The sequence below is a fragment of the Acanthochromis polyacanthus genome, chromosome 2 (genome assembly GCF_021347895.1).
Source record: "Acanthochromis polyacanthus isolate Apoly-LR-REF ecotype Palm Island chromosome 2, KAUST_Apoly_ChrSc, whole genome shotgun sequence".
NCBI classification, from domain to species: Eukaryota; Metazoa; Chordata; class Actinopteri; family Pomacentridae; genus Acanthochromis; species Acanthochromis polyacanthus.
In genome coordinates, this window is record NC_067114.1 from 9738663 (window position 1) to 9759021 (window position 20359).

General features: G+C 38.7%; 2 protein-coding genes across 8 annotated transcripts in view; both read right to left on the bottom strand.

Moving 5' to 3' along the window:
- The window catches only part of apba2b (amyloid beta (A4) precursor protein-binding, family A, member 2b), a 95235-nt gene extending 85271 nt beyond the window's left edge, over positions 1-9964 (bottom strand). For 4 of the 7 annotated variants that reach the window (XM_051944984.1, XM_051944986.1, XM_051944985.1 and 1 more), the window contains exon 1: positions 9802-9963. The gene's annotated coding sequence lies outside the window, so the exon portion shown is untranslated. Of the gene's footprint in view, positions 1-9624; positions 9759-9801 lie in introns of those variants that run through there. The other 3 variants (XM_051944989.1, XM_051944990.1, XM_051944988.1) reach the window with 3 other exon arrangements.
- Positions 9965-13843: 3879 nt separating this feature from the next.
- saa (serum amyloid A) lies at positions 13844-14836 on the bottom strand. The gene is made up of 4 exons (XM_051944998.1): positions 14717-14836; positions 14510-14609; positions 14261-14384; positions 13844-14015 (listed from the first exon to the last, which is right to left on the bottom strand). Exons 2-4 carry the CDS (start codon positions 14595-14597, stop codon positions 13988-13990), a joined length of 240 nt encoding a protein of 79 aa, XP_051800958.1. The 5' UTR covers positions 14598-14609; positions 14717-14836; the 3' UTR covers positions 13844-13987.
- Positions 14837-20359: the final 5523 nt, after the last annotated feature.

Below are 20359 nucleotides of genomic sequence, written 5' to 3' on the forward strand. Positions count from 1 at the left end.
AATTAGAGCAAACAAAAGCTGGGGCGTTACAACCACTGTGCAGGAAAATCGCTAAGCATTTACCTGATTAAAATGTCATCAAAAATGTCTACGACTGAAACAGTCAAGGTCGAGGCTAAAAGCGTAACTAAAAGGAATTCAGGCTGCTCAGTCTGTCCTGACAGATAATTGAGTAATTCTGAGGAAGTAGCTGCGATAAGCAAATGACCCTGAATAACAAAATAAGATCCTCTGATTGAACTTAAAAGTCCATTACATTTGTCAAGGAGTAGCGCGGGGTTTCCACATCTGTCCAGACACATGTGCCTCTTCACCATCATGTCACACAACACCTGGTTCTCCTCCTGCAGTTTGTACTTTCAGTCCTGGTGTGTCCTCACTGTATCTATTTTTGTGGATACTCTCTGGCTCAGTGCCCTGGACTGCTGCTTGCAGCTATATTTATGATTTATATGTTCACACAGCCGGTCGTCCTGGACCACAAACGCTGCAGATGATTTTTCAGGTTTATTTCCATTTTGGATCCAGTTCTGCACTGATTAAATACTGAACATACAGTAAATTCTGAAGCTAAATGATCTGTTATCAATACTTTCATCTCTTCTTGCTTAATAAGGAACAGTCTACTAATTTTAGACATTAAGCTTACACTGTAAAAATAAAACTGTTATTTTTATGTTAAAATTCCGGTAGCGGTGGTTGCTAAAATGGTACAGTAAAATTACAGTAAAACATTTTGTTCTTTTAGGGTAAAGAAAAGTATTGATGCTGTTGATTTTACGGTTAAAAAATGTGCTTACTGTAAAAAAAAAGTTTTAACCTTTAAAAAATGTTTGTTTTACTTTAAAATTGCTATGAAAATATCATATAAAATAAAGTTTGTGTGACCATAATAAATATTACATCATTTTTCCATAATCAGCGCAGCAGTTCGTGGATTTAACATTTAACGTGCATTTTTAGCAATGACATACTGTATATGAAAAAATTCTGGTGATAACTGTCATAAATATTAAAACATATGTTCATTATTAACACAAAAGTACATCAATTTGACCGGGACAAACTGAATTTTTACATGAAATAAATGCAAAAATGCTACGTGTTATAAATATTACAGCTTATTTCCATTACCATCACACATTTAACTGTGAAAACTCAAGAAATTAATGCAAAAAATACAGTATTGAATGTTATACACGTATTAAAAACTGTGCAAGAGTAGTAAAATGGGTTTTATTGAAGAGAAAAAAGACTAAAAATACAGTTTTCTCCTGATTTACTTAATTACGGTGATTCAGTGTTACATAAACTGGATCAAACTGTTTTAGAGTTTGCAGATTTTTACCATCATGGTTTGACAGTTTTTCACTGTGAAATTTCCGAGCATTTTTTACAGTGTAGTTTGCTTGTAATAAGGATTAATACTCAGCTTGTTGTATAATGTACTTAGTCAAAACTGCAGTCTTTTCCTCAGATAATTAAAGGGGAACTTTGACGCGGCCCCCCCGCGTCAAAGTCCGCTCTAACATGCTTTTTTCCCCACACTGACCGGCTCAGATAGTCTCAATGAGTGTACCACAACATACTAGAGATGAGAAGTGAACGAAAACCTCCACATTACCTGGTGATCGCTATTTGTTGTGGTCTGTATCCAAATCTCAGGACGCTAGAAAGCAAATCTCGTTCTGAAATCGCGCGAGAGCTCGCGCCAAAACCGGGGGGGCAGCTGCCCCATACTTTTCGCTAGCCAAGCTGCTAGTTGGGCTGCTAAGCTGCCTGCCTGGCTAAATACTGGAGCTATGTCGAAAATTCATTTCTCCATCACTCACATGTATGAAATTACATATGGAAACAGACCCCAGGATGAAAAAAAACGAAGTTCCCCTTTAAGTTTCATTACCAATCTGAACTGTGACTTTGAGCTGTACTTCTTAACAATTTTGATTACGTATAAAGAGATGTAAAAAAAAAAGAATATTTCATTGCAATTTTTTTTCTGTTTTTTTACGTGAGCGCATCTGCATAGAAGGTGGAAATAGTTTTCAAAAAAAAAGATGAAAAGTATCTCTGTATGGGGACTCTGAGTAAGAACCCTTCAAAGCTTTTTTTTATATGGTGTAACACTGGCATTCAAAATAGGTTTTTGCTTTGGATGGCAGATCTGGCTTTGCACTTGACATAAAGAGATTTGTGATGCTGATTATAATGCTCCAACAAATTAGTTAAGTTGCCTCATTTGGTGGAAGCAATTGCAAGAGACTGCCAACAAAATCTGTTCTCAGTTTACATCATCCTGTCCATCTGTAGCTGAAATATTTCATTTTTTTTGCAACTCTATCTTTCTTTTCAGTGTTTCTCTCCTGCTACTTCTTAATTTTGCTGTGCACATGTGCAGCCGACATGTCTACAAACTCCTTGTCCATGTTTAAAGCTAGATCTAAAAAAGGCAGTAAGGAGTTTGAGAGAACTAGGATTGGACGATGAACTCTGGTGTGATAAAATGCTATAAAACCACAAACCCCAAAAGCTCAAATTTTAGCGCTATCTTAATGAAAAATAAAGTAGGACGCGTTCACCCATTCAGAATGGAATTAGAAGATACTAAAGAGTTGAAAAGAGTTAATACAACTGCATCATTTAACAGATGTTTAAATTATACTGACCCAGATCACAGAGGACACAACTCTGAGGGGAAAGCAGACAGTTGGCATTCAGACAGATCCAGTTAACGAATAAGGCTGTTTCAATGCTTCTCTTTCTCCATCTCTCTCTCTCTCTCTCTCTGGGTGCCGCCTCAGAGCCATTCTTTAGTGCCACCCATGATTAATGCAGCTATGAATGGGTTTCTCTTTCACCAAGCACTGTGGGAGAAGGGTTTCTTTCGTTCTGTCGCTCTTTCTTTTGCCATTTTACTTTCCTTCCCAATGTGACCCGTTTTAGTCACAGAGTGTGAAACTGATTTGGACTCATTTACATGCTAATTCCATAAAGAGAGGTGAAATGATGTGTCTGTATCACCTCATTGATTCTTGGAGACACCGCCGCACTTAGAAAAAATTATCTGCGCTTTTAACTATATAATTCACAGACTGCTTATTCATAGATTTAACTAAAGAGGTGGCACACTCTTTATGTAGTACCATGAAGTACTGCACAACATTTCCACACTGCCATGCAAAAAAAACTGAAATATGTTGATATTGGTTTGCAGTTGAGGGAAAACAGAGCTTCAGTCATTGGTTGGGTTTCAGCTTTTTCCATCGACAGAATGCTTGTAGTTCCTGCAGCCTGATTTATTGATGTTTTTTTTCCATACAGTTTGCTTTTTCATGGACACATTTAGATCAAAGTCTTGCACTAAATGAGACTGTGCTGCTAGGGAACTACAGTGTAAAATACATGCCTTTTGTCAAAATGCCCAGATAGCTGCTTAGCTAGCATTACAGACACTCACTTGAGGCATTATGGCATTTAACACATTCATAGTGTATGTCATGCGGTCACCATTTGCCTCCAGGACTTTGGGGTGCAGCTCTAATAAATACAGATTGGCATTTCTCATGCTAAAGTGAGCGCTAAAAGAAATTCACATAGCCTAATTAAACCCTAATGTCTCATCATCGGTATAATGAATTTCTATGCTCCGCTATGGTCAATCCGCCTGACTTCTTCCATTGCCAGCCATGCCTTTCACATGGCTAATCGGGACATATTTTCTATTTATCATGTTTCACGGGTTTCTTTCCTGTGTCGTTTCGTTTGCCTGTGTGTAATTGTTGGAAGCGATCTGGTGTCAAATCAATGATTGTCAACGACCGCTGGAGCAAACCTCTCAATAGTGTTTTCAGTTCAACATCATCTAATCAGCAACCTCCCAAAATGTTTGTCCACACCATGACGATTGACTTATGAAGCAAACTGGTGATTAAAATAGAAATAGGCCTACTTTCCTAAGTAGGGAGCTTTTATTCTTTTTTCCTTAGAATAAAGCAGCCATAGCTTGATAAAGTCTGTCTTTTTCGATGTTGTCACTTTGATGTTGTTGTTGTTATTTTGTCATATTTCAATTGAAATGCCAGCAGAAATAAATCAGTGGATACTACTAGTTTCATAAGTTCCTCTAGTTCCCAAATAAGATGTCATGGTGGCTGCTTTAGTCGGAGCTTTATGGGAAAAAAATGCAATATATTGAATTTTTTTATAGATGGATTCTATTTTTTTATATTGAAATGTTTTTTAATCAGTACTGACTGTAGAAGTTCAGGCAAGATCTGACTCAGATTGCTGTTTTGAAGCCATCGCAAAATAATTCAAACTGTCATATGAGACTTAAATGTTACTGCTTAGAAAAGAACTGTCTCTTTGTAAAATAGCTTAAATTATATTTAGTTTTCATTCTAATGTAGAAATCATGACAATAATTGTGTAAGCAAAAGGATATTTAAAAAAGGAGTGAAACTATCGTGTTCAACTAGTAGGGGGAGAGATACATATGAATTAATGCCCTTTGAAGGTCTCGGGCTACAGACAATGCGCCCTCAGTCTTCACATTTGACTCAGCACAGCGTCATTTTGAAGACTCAGAAGAGCATAAACAACACATCCTGCCGGCCTCCAACATTTCTCAACTAGTCACCGCTTCAAAATCGATTACTCGAAGGTGCGGGTCACTGATGCGTTGAAGAATGTCAAGGGAGTAAAGACGAGTTTCATGCATTCTGGAGACTGACTCTTCAAAGCGTTTCGCAGAAGCATCAGAGGAGCAGGAAAAAAAGAAAGCTGTCAAGAGAAGGAAGGACAGCATGTCACAGGGGTGATGACTGATGCATGTTAGAGAGGTCAGCTTGCTGCTTTATCACTGGCACAGAGGTGATTTTCTTTTGCTTTGTCATTAAATATAAACTGCATTTAACTTTGCACACTATACATACACCGGCTGAAGTATCACAGGGCTCCTCGGATTCTTGCACACTCAAAAAACTGCCACATGAGATAAGAAGCATCCTAACACTGCACCTTTAACCAGCCTGGCTGTTCCACAAAATGTGACCTAGATTTCTGCATGTTCTTTACCTGTTGGCAAAGAGCTCTCATGACATCCGATTTCCCTTTAGCCAAAAAACAACTCCTCATTGAGAATAATGCTCAGCCTCTCACAGCTTCTCATAGACAGGTCAGACTACAGTATCCAGTGGATGGAAGATAGCATTGTCTTCAAAACCAGAGAATTCTACTGCAAAAAAGTAGAAACCTAGATCACACTTGAAAGGAAAAACAGAAATCGAATCAGACAGCGATGTCAAAACAACCTTAGTAACGCTGATATGGCTGTCATATTCATGTGTGTGATACCAGAACAGTGTCAGGAGCCGGACAACAAGGGCTGACCTTCTTACTCCTGCAGGATGCTCATACTTTATTTAGAGACAGCTGACTGTAAATGTTACACCGCTTGGCCTTTCGCATAGTTGGGGCATGGGGGGATTATATCCTCGATCAGATATTACTTTGACAGAGCTGTAGAAAGCGGAATTTATGTAAGATTGCTAAAACATGTGAATGAAACATGCGTGCCGTTTAGACACCAGTCAGCCACAACACTATGACCACTGACAGGTGAAGTGAATAACAGCGATCATCTTATTATAATGCAACATTCTGCTGGGAAACCTTGAGCCCTGACATTCATGTGGATGTTTGACATGTAACACCACCTAAACATTGCACACAGTAGTCCTGGATACCAGTCGCTACCCTCGGCAGGACAATGCACCCCGACACACCACAGAAATTATTCCTCAGGCCACTCCTGAGGAACACGACAGAGCTAAGGTGTTCACCTGAGTTCCGCACTCCCCGGATCCAAATCTTACTGAGCATCTGTGGGATGTATCAGGATAAATCTGGTCTCGGTAGGTCCCACCCTGCAACCCACAGGACCACAGAATTCACTGCCACCATCCCGGTGCCTCAGGACATCCCTAGACGTCCTGTATCTAGGCCCCACTGGGTCAGAGGAGTTTTAGCAACATAAAGGGGATCAACACAATATTCAGGTGGTCATAATGTTATGCCTGATTGGTGTATATTAAGCTGTGATCATTGGATATGAATTTGAAAGCAAAAGACTAACTTTGCAGATGAATGCCAAATTGGATGTGTCATGTGGATGTCTTGGGAGCAGGTTCATCATCTGATGCGTGATGGTGAGTCAGTCCCTGCAGCTCTGACTAAGTTTTGATGCTGTAATCAAGCACACATGCGAACCAGAAAACTCTTTCCCCTTGTGGTGAACGCTGAATTGTGATTAGCCTGTACACTTGAGGAAAAGAAAAAAAAAAACGGCTGCTGCCAAGTTGAAAAGCAGAAGATTGAAGTCATTACTGTGCAAACAGAGCAGCCAGTGAAGCTTTGCAGTGGAAAACCATGAACAGAGATACACACTCTGTAGGTACATGAGGCATTTTTTCCAGTTACTTCCGAAAAAACAACCTGTAGGCACAGAAAGATTCAACGCGTTTTAACTCGGTACATGTAGAGGTGCATATGTCAGCTCACGACTGCTGCTAACAACAAAGTTTTTGCCTGTATTTGAATCTAATTTAAGCTTGAAATGGTTTAACAGCACACCATAGGCAATAATATACCTCTGCTAAGGCTGCACAATACTCATAAAGAATGTTTAGATTTTTTCAGATCTGCATAAACAGCAGAGACTACTTTGTAATTGGGTTGATTTCTAGTGGAAAAAAAGTGTGGATTTTGACTTGGAATCACTCGGAGTCTGATCTCTATATTGTACAGCTCAATGTTTGTGTATCTGAGAAGCAGAAAGACTGACGTTAGTGAATATGTAATTTGGAGATAAAACCTCCATAGATGGTAAATAATGGAAGAGCTCAGACATGTAGGACAATATGACAGCAGCCACAGTGATCATAAATAGAAGAATCTTCTCTGATTCACACCTACACACCCTACAGGCGGATAAGAATACACCACTTAGACATAATATCAAACATTAATTATGGGCTACAAGGAATGTTTCAATCAGTCTTGTTGCCTCACCCCAACTGGTTGAGGCAGATGGCCACCTTCCCTGAGCCTGGTTCTGCTGGAGTTTTTTGGTTCCCTCCTAAATAAAATTCAATCGAATAACGGTATCCAAAATAATGTTGAAGCACATTAAAATATCAAATGCAGTCATCCAGAATCAGAACAGCCAAATCCTCCTTTGGACATGCAAAACATCCAATCTGTTCCTGCTGGAGTGGTCAGTTCCTCTGTTCCAAATAGAAGTTATCTTTACATGAATTCATTTCCAGTGGATTAAGCAAAAAAAAAAACATTTAAAAAAAACTCTGAGATGTGAATTACATCCACTTCTTATCTGTAATTCCTGAGCACCGTTCTGTTAGCTAGTTAACACAGCAGCATCGAGGCTGGATGGAAATTTGCTCGCTCTAATTACTCACACAAAGGTTTTCTACAGCAATACAATTGTACTGGAACGCCACTGCAGTGCCACTTATCTTTCAAAAGGCCCATTGTAAATCACGGTTTCAATTGCCTTTTTGCCTTCATAACAGTTTCATGGGAAAAAAAAAAATCAACACCCATCCTGTAGCCATATCTATAGATTTGGGTTTTTTTTTTATCTTGGAATCTGCTGTTTTTGCTCAAGGGCATAATAGTCTGTTATTGCACTGCCACCCACACAAATGTTATCAACAGAGCACAAAATGCAAATGTTTTGCATGTGAAAGCTTACGGGGCAAAGCTTTTAAGAAGATATTGCACATGATATTATATAATAGATAACGGATTTCCCTGTGGCACTGCCATCCGCTATACTAAGGCAGACTCATCTCTGCCAAAAGGATATTGTTGTTTGTCTGAACCTAGCAGCTTGATGGGGTAATGATTTAATCACAGATTTCCAAATATTTATTGTGTTTTGTGCGGTAGGGCTGGAGACTGTGGCCCTGCTCTGGTTTTCCCTGAGTGTCCAAATCTAGTATCCTGCGACTGCCGCATGAATAAGATCCCAGCAGGCTGCAGGAAGGGTGTTTGTCCTTCATTGCAGGTGCAGCACAGAAAACTCTCCCCGACTGAGGACGGGGGGAGACAGAGCTGTGCACGAGGGGATACTGTGATAAAAGTGAGGACGGACCTACGGGAAAGGAAGTGGGAGGCGAGGAAGGGGGGTAGTAACGATGAAAACTTGACATATCTCCACTCTAAACCAGTTGACATGCTGTGTGGATCCTTCTTGGGTTCTGTCATGGCTCTCCTGGGGGTCTTCACTTTCTCTAATAACCGTGCATTACTCTCTCCCTGCTGCCCTCATCCTCTATAGCCCCGGTCATTACTCTCTTTCAGAGCTGCACCACCGCCTTGGTTCTCCTCTTTACGTCCACTCCCAACTCAGCTCCATCTTCTTTTTTTCTTTCCTCCAACATCTCATCACCTTTTCCTCTTGCCACGATTTCTCTCACAGCACAAATGCAGATTAGCAAATCAGTTATAAAGGATAAGATGTGGCTCGTGATAGCTCATTTCTAATCAGGTGATTCAATACGCAAGCTGCAATATGTCTATTTAACACCAGCGACCTGCTATCTGAATGCTTTCTCTTGGTTTAATAGCAGTGCAATAGAAATGTCATCTTTTTCTCCTCCGCTAAATCAATCCATTGATCAAACTGACACCACCTGATTGTATCTCGGTGAATTCCTAGATTTATAGCCACATATTACAGGAAACATTTGAAACACTGCTGTCCGTTTCAGATTTACGTAACTGCTATTAACATCCTGCAGCTTAATGTTGCATATTTTCCACGTGGGCTAAAATCTGAGAGAAACAAGACTTGTGCTGTAAACATCAGACCGCCCAGAGGGATGTCATACAAGTGGGTTATAGCCACTGATTCTGCATGACTGCATGAGGACAGATACTGAGGACATGACAGAGTATGATACAAAGCAGACCCTGTGAGCTTGTCCAATGCTCCCTCGGAACAATGAACAGCCAGACACAACGCCTGTCAGCAACTGTCCACCCCTGTGGCTGGGACTAAAGGAAGGACATCCACAACCAAACACAGGCTTCTCATTCATCCAAGTCTTTACACAGCAGTAATAACTGGATTTAGCGCAGATGATATGAAGATGAGAGCGCAGGAGAGTAGTGAGCCTAACCAACTGTTCAACTTAACTCTACATCTCACTCAGGTGTAAGACAAATGTGAGGATAAATGGTTTATTATGAGGAAAATGAGCACATATCATGGTTGGCTCGCACAAAGGGAACTCGCCTGAGGTGTCGTTTAATGAAAAAAAAAGATGCTGGAAAAGATCTGAGCCTTTAAGCGCATCTAAAAATTTAACGACCCTCTTCCTACCTCGTGAAAACTAAAGGCCTATTTGCACTATAACCACAATCGATCATTTTAGGCGTAGACTGGACTGCTGCGCATGGATGAATCACCGAGAATTGTTGCGTTTAGGTGCGAACAGACTTCCAAAAACGCACCTCCAACAATTTTTTATTTTAAACTGAGTTGCCCACTAATGCACGCTGTCTGAATTCTCTCCAGAAGCAAGAAGAGCAGCTCACCGCCCTGTTGTTAGCGCTGATGCTGAGGACAAATCCACAGGCGGAGCGAGCAGCTTCCATCCACCGTCCTCCGGCTGCCACAGAGGGGAGACGATGGACGGAGCCGAAGGGGAGGTTTGAGATGCACACCGACGGTTCACCGTGTTGGGATGAGATCTGAACGAAACGGGGTCTTACCTGGAGAATGTCATACGCCGATCGAGTCACCTCCGTGCGGGATCAGTGCGGGATGGAGCGGGCTGGTCGCGCATCACTCAGTGTGTGTCTCAGCGACAGAAAGCGTACGGGAGCGCAGCGGCGCCCCGGAACGAGCATAACAGCAGAACGATCCCACTGCAGCTGTCGGTAAATACACCGACTGCACGGGAGCAGCCACCCCACCCCTCCGGTACTCAAGACAAAGAGTAGTCCGTTACTTTGGGCATCACAGTAATGTTACAAAACAGCTGAACACTTTAAACACACACAGGCATTTTTACTGTAAAACACAGATTTTTCTTCATTAGAGCAGAAAACCATCTAACATAGTCGATTTATTTTGTTTAATATTTCCTAATTTCATTGTGATTTTTTTGTTGTTGGTTGGACTACCTTTTATTTACCTTTTACCATCTAGTCCCAGTGACACTCTGCGAACAGCTTTTATCCTCTTGCACATTTCAAGTTGTTTACGTTACAAACGATGTAACCTTGCACATTTTTGGGAGATTAATTTGCACATTCCTGCTCAGTTAAATGATTTTTATTACTTTTTGTGATTTAGAAACCCTTAATTCCATTTACTGCTAATTTGACTGTTAAGCTACTTCGTATTTGTCTTCACACACTGAAAAAAAATCCATATTGTCAGTATGCACTAAAACACCAAGTCAAATTGGATTCTAACTCTAAATATTTTTGCTTTCTTGTTTCTAAATCTATTTTTACCACCCTATGTTTTGTCAGGCATATGCTTTACATGGCCTGTAAAGCACCTTAAATTGCATTTGATTTACATGGAAAGTGTCAAACTTTATAAATACAATTCACTAATACCCTTTTAAATCCTTTACTAATTACAAGACAAACTGTGAAAAACTACATTTTTAGGTTTCCTAAAATCAGAGGTGCCTACAAACGAGGACTCTAGGAGCCACAGCCACCACTGGGGTCAATATATAATTGAGGAACTTTTGAAGTCCACAGGATGTATCTTGCATACATTTTAGTTAAATTTTTTTAAAGTTTTTTATGTCCAATATAATTATATCTTTACAAATTCCATAATATTTATTATGGAAACAATCACTTATTAATAAAAAAAATGACTGCATATCATTAAAATGTCAACTAAGTGACCGTCTGAACTTAATAACAATCACCTTCTAATTAGCTAAACATAAAATGAGCTTATTCAAAAGTTGCTTTGATTGTTTGATTTTTATTAAGTTGAGATAATCATGACAGATATTTCTTTTTTGGCAGTATATCAAATTTTATATGGAAAATAACAAATTGTATCTGTGTCTGAGAAATTACTTTCAACTAAGTTACCCATTACAAAAACACCTCTCAAGGAAGTGTGTTAATTTCAGATCACATGACCTGCTCCACATGATGTCATTTCCTCCTGAGGAAAAAACTGGAAAGACTCCAAGGCTTTCTGAGTTATTTAATATAAAGAGATGTGGATTTATGGCATGTCAACAGGTTTACTACAATATCTTTATAAATTTCAATTTCATTCAATTGTATCTATAATATTTAGAAGAATCTTTCTGTAAGAATGCCGTGTGTTGTTTGGTTATAGGCTTCCATGTTGATTTTGGGCCTGAAAACAGCAAAAATGTCAACTATGATACAAAAAGTCACACAATTATGTACTGACCCACTAATATTCGTAGCACTGACATTATTGTGCATACAGATGCATTCATTGCCACAAGTTGCTGTGGTTTGATGCGTTTTCATCACACATAATTTTCAATCTTGAGATTATATATGAACTCTGGCTGCGTTTTAATATATTTCCAACAACGTCCCAAGTTTATGATGCCCATAGGTAACCCTTTTCCCCTAAACCCCCACCCCTCCATTGCATCTCTTCTCCTGGTCTATTCTGAACAATCATCACCTAATTAGCCAAAATGCTAACTGTACCAGCATGGATCTATGCACATCAAATGACTGGTAACTTTAAATGTGAAAGAAGAAAGTATATCAGCATGACATTTCTGAACAGTCATGCTGGCATAGTTTTCAGCTGGAATTTCAATAGAGTTCATAAAATTCAGTTATGGTTTTTTGATTTTTGTGCCAAGATTTTTAGTGGCTCCAACTTGCCGCCCCAATAAAAAGTTTCTGGAAGCACCACTGCCAAAAATGTGGATTTTTGTTTCTTTCATCATTAGTTTTGACTATGCAGCTCTGCCCCTTACAACAAACAACGGTGGAAACCAGAAGTGATGCATATCTAAACTAATTCTGAATGTCACAAGAAACACGTGAATCTTATTACTGTGAAAAGAATAAAATGATAAACTAAGACCACAAGATGTTTTGCAAACTTTCCCCTGCTACCACTTTTGTCTGAAGAAAAAACGCTGCAGTATTTTCTGCTGCAGTCTTAAACGTTTACTTCAGGTTAAAACCCACAGAGGTGCTTTCACTTATTTTCCTGATTAGAACAATCTTCAGGGCTGAGTTGGCATAAACACACGGAGAGTGAGATTTTGCACAGTTTTGTGCAATCTGTACAGCTGTCTTATTTAAATAACCTTCAAAATATTCCTGTTATTTTTTGTATTAGCTTTGATTTGCTGCACTTGCATTTACTTCATTTATTTTGACTTTCAGGGCTTGCTTTTTTGAAATCTTTTATCGTTCTTTCAATCTTCTACTTGTCAGTGTTTACTGTTATGCACCAAAAGTCAAATTCCTCCTACACAAAAATCAACTTGGCTATGAAACAGACTACTTCACTGACATTTTCATCACTGCTGGACGACTGTTCATATGGGAATATTTTCACCTCCATCATTCCTATTAATAGGCTGGTAACTTGTGGAGCTTGGCAATGAGCAGAAGTGTGATCAAACATACAAACTGACAACTTGCGTGGATGTACAGGGCTTTTAAAAAATGTGAACTTCCTAATTTTTAGGATTTTTGATACATTCACTCTACAATATTTAATATTTTTCAGTTGCCACCATTACAGTTAGGTGAGTGGTGTTTCATTTGAGGAGGTCAAAATGTTGAAATACTCTGTGTGTGTGTGTGTGTGTGTGTGTGTGTGTGTGTGTGTGTGTGTGTGTGTGTGTGTGTGTATGTGTGTGTGTGTGTGTGTGTGTGTGTGTGTGTGTGTGTGTGTGTGTGTGTGTGTGTGTGTGTGTGTATTTTTAAGTCCACAGTACATGTCTTTCCAGAAAAAAGATAATTTTGGTCATTAATTTCTTCTGTAGAAAGAATCCTCCAAAACACTGCTCTGTTTCTGGAAAGACTACAAACTGTATCAACCAAACTGCATCTGCTGTGAGCTTTATTGTGAGATCCATGCTCAGATAAAAGTGTGCTTTTGTTTTTACATGAATTAAACTACAAAAAGGAAGATTCAGATTTCAGGAGGAAGTCAGCGCTGCCACAGTGTGGCCATGTTTGAACATCACAGCTGAATGAGCTGAAATCTGCCACATGAAATCAGGCAGACTTTTTGTAACGTCACATTGTTTCACCAGCAGAGAATTTGCTCTCATTTTACATTTTCCAAAGAATAAATATATCAGCTTAAAATCTGGCATTGTGCTCACATATACAGAAGAGAAAGAGGCCCACTTGTTTGAAAATGCTTAAGGATGTTGATCCTCTATGTACATTTTTTTCTTGTTTGTTTTGTTTACAAGTTGGAATAATGTGAAGAACCGATTCCAGAGTTTATATTGGACAATATTTAGAACTGAACAGATGTAGGACTTCTTTGTACTGCAACTAATTCAACTCTTATTGCACCTTAGTGGGATCTCTATTTGAATTTCCTTTTCAGTGATTTAACAAGCTGAATATATTTTGTCTCTGCTGGGTCTGGATTGAGTTAGACCAAGCTTCTAATATGGTCTTTAACCAGACAGTTTGAGATCTCCCTTGGCTGCTTTGTCAACAGTTTAGGTGGTTGCTGGTGATTAAGAGACAGAAAATGTGAGGATTTGTTCAAAACACTGTCATCAATAACTCCAACATGAAAATTCTTCAACAGTTTTATTTTAGGCCAGTGACTTTTATTCTCAGTATTTGTCAGGAAGACCTTCTGGCCTGAAATGGTTGGGATCGTTTCCCTCCAAACGGTTTGCCTGTTGATCAGCATCAGTGTCTTCAGCACCACAACCCATCACCCCCTGTGACCACTCTTTGGCTGTCTGAAAAGCAGACAGAAAAAACAGTCATCTTCAAAACACTAGTTACAGAACAGCATAGATTAGAGGGACACAACAAACAAAATAAACATAAACCAACTCCAGTAAATTCAAGATTGCTATTTAGAACTAGTGAGGCCTAGACATGTGACCTTATGCAGGAATGTAGATCATAGCTCAAATGATCAGTTACTGTTGAATCTGTAATAAACAGATTTGATAGAATTCCATAGACTTTTTCTGCTCACCTGATGTGTCCATAATCTGTCCATAATCCTGCTCCTTTCACTGCAACCTGATGGTTGTATGTATTGGAGCCTTTCCAGTTGGCATCCTCCCTGTCATCGTAGGCATTTGCCATATCCAACTCTCCTGACCAGAAGAACAGCAGACAGTGCTTCATTTAAAAAAAAGACTCAGAGAAAAATGTAGAAAGAAAAACAAGCTGTCATCTTAATATCATAGAGTTACACACTTTAAGAGGGTCTGTTTCTAACCTTGAGTCGCTTCAGCAGGGAAGTTGTACAGCTGAGCGTTGATTTCCACAATCAGAAGCAGAACCAGTCCAGCCAGAAGCAACTTCATGGTTATGGATGTCTAAAAAGAAAAAAAAAACACAAAAATACAGTTACATGCAGTTAAAATCAATGTTTATATACACATACTTAGATTTTTTTCATGAATGACATAAAACATAAACTTACTTTGCAGGTCTTGCACAGGTTAAAGCTCGTGTCCGGAGTTTGAATCGCAGCGTCTCCCAAAGCACAGCTGGTCCTGCATGGGCTTGCTTGCTGTGTGCGTAACCGTTGATTGACAGCATGACAAAGCTGAAGCTCGAACTTGATTGGTCGGCAGCGACCGGCACTTTTTGGAATAACATGGGGGTCTATGAGAGGAAGGCGGAGCTCATGGATAAATTTTCATATCGCGTCATACTAACATTATATTATAGTATCGAACTAGACTAACACATTTAAGCTTTGTTAAACAATGATACATAAATTGAAAACAAACGGAAACTCCGGACATGAGCTTTAAGGTGTGCAGCATCAGGTAAACATGCAAAGGGCGTCAATCGGTTGTGCAACTGCAGATTAACAAAACACAAGACAATATAGGTGTAACAGGTCTGAGGGTTGGGCCAGACCGGCTACACAGACACAGCAGCAAGTCTCAAGTTGACAAAAGATTTTTTGGATGTTGTGAAAAATCTTTACAGATTTGCTTTTATAAGTTTATGTGCTAGTAGTTATTTTAGGTTATGTATAGGTGAGGATTGTTTGCTCTTGGTTTTGTTCTCTTATTCAAGTCAGAATCTGGGAGACTTTTCAAGAACTTTTCAAAGAAAAATATAATTATTGCTTTTGATCTTCTTGAAAAAACTCTCTTGGTGCCAGTAACGTTCATGGAGTATAAACAGATTTTGTCAAATATGAGACCCAAAGTGCTTCCAGAAGACTTTTCATACTACCACAACTTTTTAGCACTCTAAACAATCACTGGAAACCCTGGAACAACATCTTTAAATTCACATGTGCATCCTATTTTTCTTTTGTTGCCACAATCTGTTACCCTAAACCAAGCTGCAGATGTCTTTCACGATTGGTAATTTTCAGGCATCATTCCTGCTCACTACCATCAAGAGATGCTCGTCTCCACTTCATGTGTCCACTACTAAAGGGTGCTTAGTGGTCATAAGCATCACAACTATGATCTTTAAAACACAAAGTTTTACATTGGTGTTTTGTTGTTTCAGTCTTTGCTTTAGTTGTTCAATCCAGATTATCTTTAAACTTTTGCTTTACATTTTTAATTTTCTTTCATTTTTCAATCATCCAATCATTTTCTTTTATGACCTTTCATTGTAAAGGTCTGACCTCTGTCACTGCATCTCGCTCAGTATGGTTTTTTTAAAAGTCATTTAAATGTTTATTTAAGCGATGTGTGTAGGACATGTTGGTGTTAAAATTGATTACACAAAGCAATTTATATCTGAACAAACAACAAAATGTTTTTATGTCCGTCTGCTTTAAGACAAAAAAAGGGTTTTTGTCCTTAATTACTGACCAAAGACTTTGCTGTGTGCTGACAGTTTGAGCATTACTTTATCTCCAAAGCAACAGATGGCAGCAGTAAGCTGGTGCTGATGGAGCTGAATATTATTACCATCAGCAACACCTTTGAAACTAACAAGAACGAAACATGCAAAAAACGTAATTAAATATAATCTGAGGAAATGACCTAAAGGATGAAACATTTTTCTGCATATGTTTTAATATCATGTTTTCTTTTGGGTTTTTTTGTCACAAATGTATTCAATGAAAGAGCATTATCACAAATTCTATTGTATATTTTGATTATTTCTTACACAGAACAGAATCAGACTCAAAACCTACATTTCTGCATCTTTAATGATCAATATTCGGTGAAGTATTTGAACACACGGAAGTAATTTATTGATATGTGATCAAATTATGTCATAATTCAGCTTTTTAACTGCTTAAGGCAAACAGTGTGCTGTTTCTCTCTCAGGCACGAGCTGATTCACAGGTATGTGATCAGTGCTGTTGGTTTGTCTGTTTGTCTCTCAGCAAGATTATGCAAACTCTACAGAGCTTAATTACATGAAACGTAGTGGAGATGTGTAACACGGGTGAATAAAGAAGGAATTAAATTGTGGTGCAGTAATCGGTATTTGAATTTCAAGGGTAGGGTGTTGGCGGATGGATGATGAGCTCTCTAAGTGCCCTGTTTGTCTCTGTGTCTGTCAGCAGGATTAGGCTAAACTACCACCTGAATTATAGGAAACTTGATGCACAGGAACAGGAAGAACCTTTTAAATTTAGGTGCAGAGCAGGATCACTTTAAAACGGTGAGATGGAGCATTGATTTTGACACAGGATGAGTCTCTGCCCTTCCGGTTGTTTATGGATCATTTGCTAAAGTTTTTGCTTTTGAATAATTTAATACAAGAACAGTTGATATTGGATATTTTACACTGAACTTGTGTATTGGTATTATAGAGACTGGATGTACCTGGTAAGTTGTTTTGTTGAAATCCCAACATTGAACATTATACATAAAAGTTCTAATTCCTTTGAAGTCTTATTGAGTTTGGACCTCTTTTGAAGTAGAGAACATAAATCTACAAAATAACATCCAAAATTAACTTAAACTAAGACTTTTATCCCTCAGGAAAAATCACTTTGCACTCCAAACTGTGACTATAAAGACATACACAGTGTCTGAAAACACAATTGCTGCATTAATTAAGGTTTGTCGAGCTGCTGAATGCTGTGTGTGGGTTGTGTTCAGTCTTGGATTGTAGTGTCATTGTATTCCTTTCTCTGAGTATGTCTCCAGCTGCTACAGTTGGTTATTCCGTCACTCTGCTTTTATTTTGCCAGAATGAGAAGGCTTAGTCCATATGAACTGGCTGTTTCACATCTTTCAAAAATTAATTAAAAAGTAGCTTCAGGCACAAATGAATACTGTTTGCGTTCAGCTAGACAACTAAATAATTAGATCATATTAAAACTATAGACTAAAACAAAAAATTGGTAAATTCAGTACAGAAATATTAATCGTGACCTTTGAAATCTAGTAAATACTTTGCGTGAGGAAAGTCTTTTTTCGACACGTATTAGAAACACATTGAGTTGGATGATAATATTATTGTGATGTGAAAACAATTTAGCTTTTTTCTGGTGATTCCCTCTTGCTCAACTTTTAATTAACTTGCTTATAATTAGCAAATTTCCAGAACAAATGATTGCAAATGATAACCAGAGGATAAATCATATCTGTGAGGAAGATAATGTTCTTTCACTGTATTCACTGCAAGTCCCATATAGATTTGACGGTTCATTATACACACGTGGACAAAATTGTTGGTACCCCTCAGTTAAAGAAGGAAAAACCCACAATTCTCACTGAAATCACTTGAAACTCACAAAAGTAACAATAAATAAAAATTTATTGAAAATTAAATAATCAAAAACAGCCATCACTTTTGAATTGTTGATTAACATAATTATTTAAAAAACAAACTAATGAAACAGGCCTGGACAAAAATGATGGTACCTCTATAAAAGATTGAAAACTATTTGACCAGAGTGACATGATTAACTCAGGTGTGTCATTTAATTGACATCACAGGTGTTTCCAAACTCATAATCAGTCAGTCTGCCTATTTAAAGGGAGACAAGTAGTCACCCTGCTGTTTGGTGAAAAGGTGTGTACCACACTGAACATGGACAACAGAAAGCGAAGGAGAGAATTGTCCCAGGACATCCGAAAAAAAATTATAGACAAACATCTTAAAGGTAAAGGCTATAAGACCATCTCTAAACAGCTTGAAGTTCCTGTGACAACAGTGGCTCATATTATTCAGAAGTTCAAGACCCACGGGACAGTAGCCAACCTCCCTGGACGTGGCCGCAAGAGGAAAATTGATGACAAATTGAAGAGACGGATCGTTGGAATTGTATCCAAAGAGCCCAGAGCAACCTCCAAAGAAATTAAAGGTGAACTCCAAGGCCAAGGTACATCAGTGTCAGATCGCACCATTCGTCGTTGTTTGAGCCAAAGTGGACTTCATGGGAGACGACCAAGGAGGACACCACTGCTGAAAAAAACTCATAAAAAAGCCAGACTGGAATTTGCAAAAATGCATGTTGACAAGCCACAAAGCTTCTGGGAGAATGTCCTTTGGACAGATGAGACCAAACTGGAGCTTTTTGGTAAGGCACATCAACTCTATGTTCATAGACTCAAAAACCAAGCATACGAAGAAAAGAACACTGTCCCTACGGTGAAACATGGAGGAGGCTCAGTAATGTTTTGGGGCTGCTTTGCTGCATCTGGCACAGGGTGTCTTGAAAGTGTGCAAGGTACGATGAAATCTGAAGACTATCAAGGCATTCTGGAGAGAAATGTGCTGCCTCGTGTCAGAAAGCTTGGTCTCAGTCGCAGGTCATGGGTCTTCCAACAGGACAACGATCCAAAACACACAGCCAAAAACACCCAAGAATGGCTGAGAGAAAAGCGTTGGACTATTCTAAAGTGGCCTTCTATGAGCCCAGATCTGAATCCCATTGAACATATGTGGAAGGAGCTGAAACATGCCATTTGGAGAAGACACCCATCAAACCTGAGACAACTGGAGCTGTTTGCTCATGAGGAGTGGGCCAAAATACCTGTTGACAGCTGCAGAACGCTCATTGACAAATACAGAAATCGTTTAATTGCAGTGATTGCCTCAAAAGGTTGTGCAACAAAATATTAAGTTATGGGTACCATCATTTTTGTCCAGCCCTATTTCATTAGTTTGTTTTTTTAAATAATTATGTTAATCAACAATTCAAAAGTGATGGCTGATTTTGATTATTTAATTTTCAATACATTTTTATTTATTGTTACTTTTGTGAGTTTCAAGTGATTTCAGTGAGAATTGTGGGTTTTTCCTTCTTTAACTGAGGGGTACCAACAATTTTGTCCACGTGTGTAGATCTCAGAGTTTCTGCAGCAACAGACCATTGTGTTGACCTGAATCACCTAGAATAGTTAATGCTAGAGGGGGAATTTGAAACTCTGCTGTGACTGGAGATACTGCCATGTAAGTTAATAGTATTGTCAACGACAGCTAGCAGCAGTGGGAAAGAATTTCAATTTCTTTTTTGTTTAGAGACATTTTCGGACACATATTGCACAACCAAACATTTCACCTCACTGGTGCCTTAGTATTTCATTTCAGATAATTAGAATATGTACTTACCACCACAAGATCACTGCATTAATATGTCAACTGTCAGACTTTTTCCTCTTTCATTCAGAGTATTAACAGATGTGGACCATGACTTCTCTGGAATTCATTGGATTGGATTGTAGTTTGTTATCAGTTTTCTAAAAGACCAGCCACAACAATCACCTAACTGTTGCTCTGGATGCTCTTTTCAGAGAGGAAGAGATTTCATAGGCTGCTCAGGATATCTCCTGGGGATCTAAAGATATAAATGCTGCTGCTAGAACCCCACAGAGTATAATGGAAGTAGTTCTCTGGATAAGATGGTTCAAAGATTGTTTTCAATATGTTTTTATCCTACTCTTTAATGGGATAAACGCTAACCGTTTAAGAATATTGAACCAACTGATGTTCGTTGTCCACATTTTAAATGGACATAACTGCTGGTTTGTCCATCAATCTCCTCTCAATGCTCCATAATGACAACATAAGAACATATATTTAGAAAAGTTTTCAAATCTCAAAAGCAGAAATGTGATATTTGCAAAGTATTCATATCCTTAATTAAACACTTCTTGGGAGCCTCTTTAGCTTCAGTTAC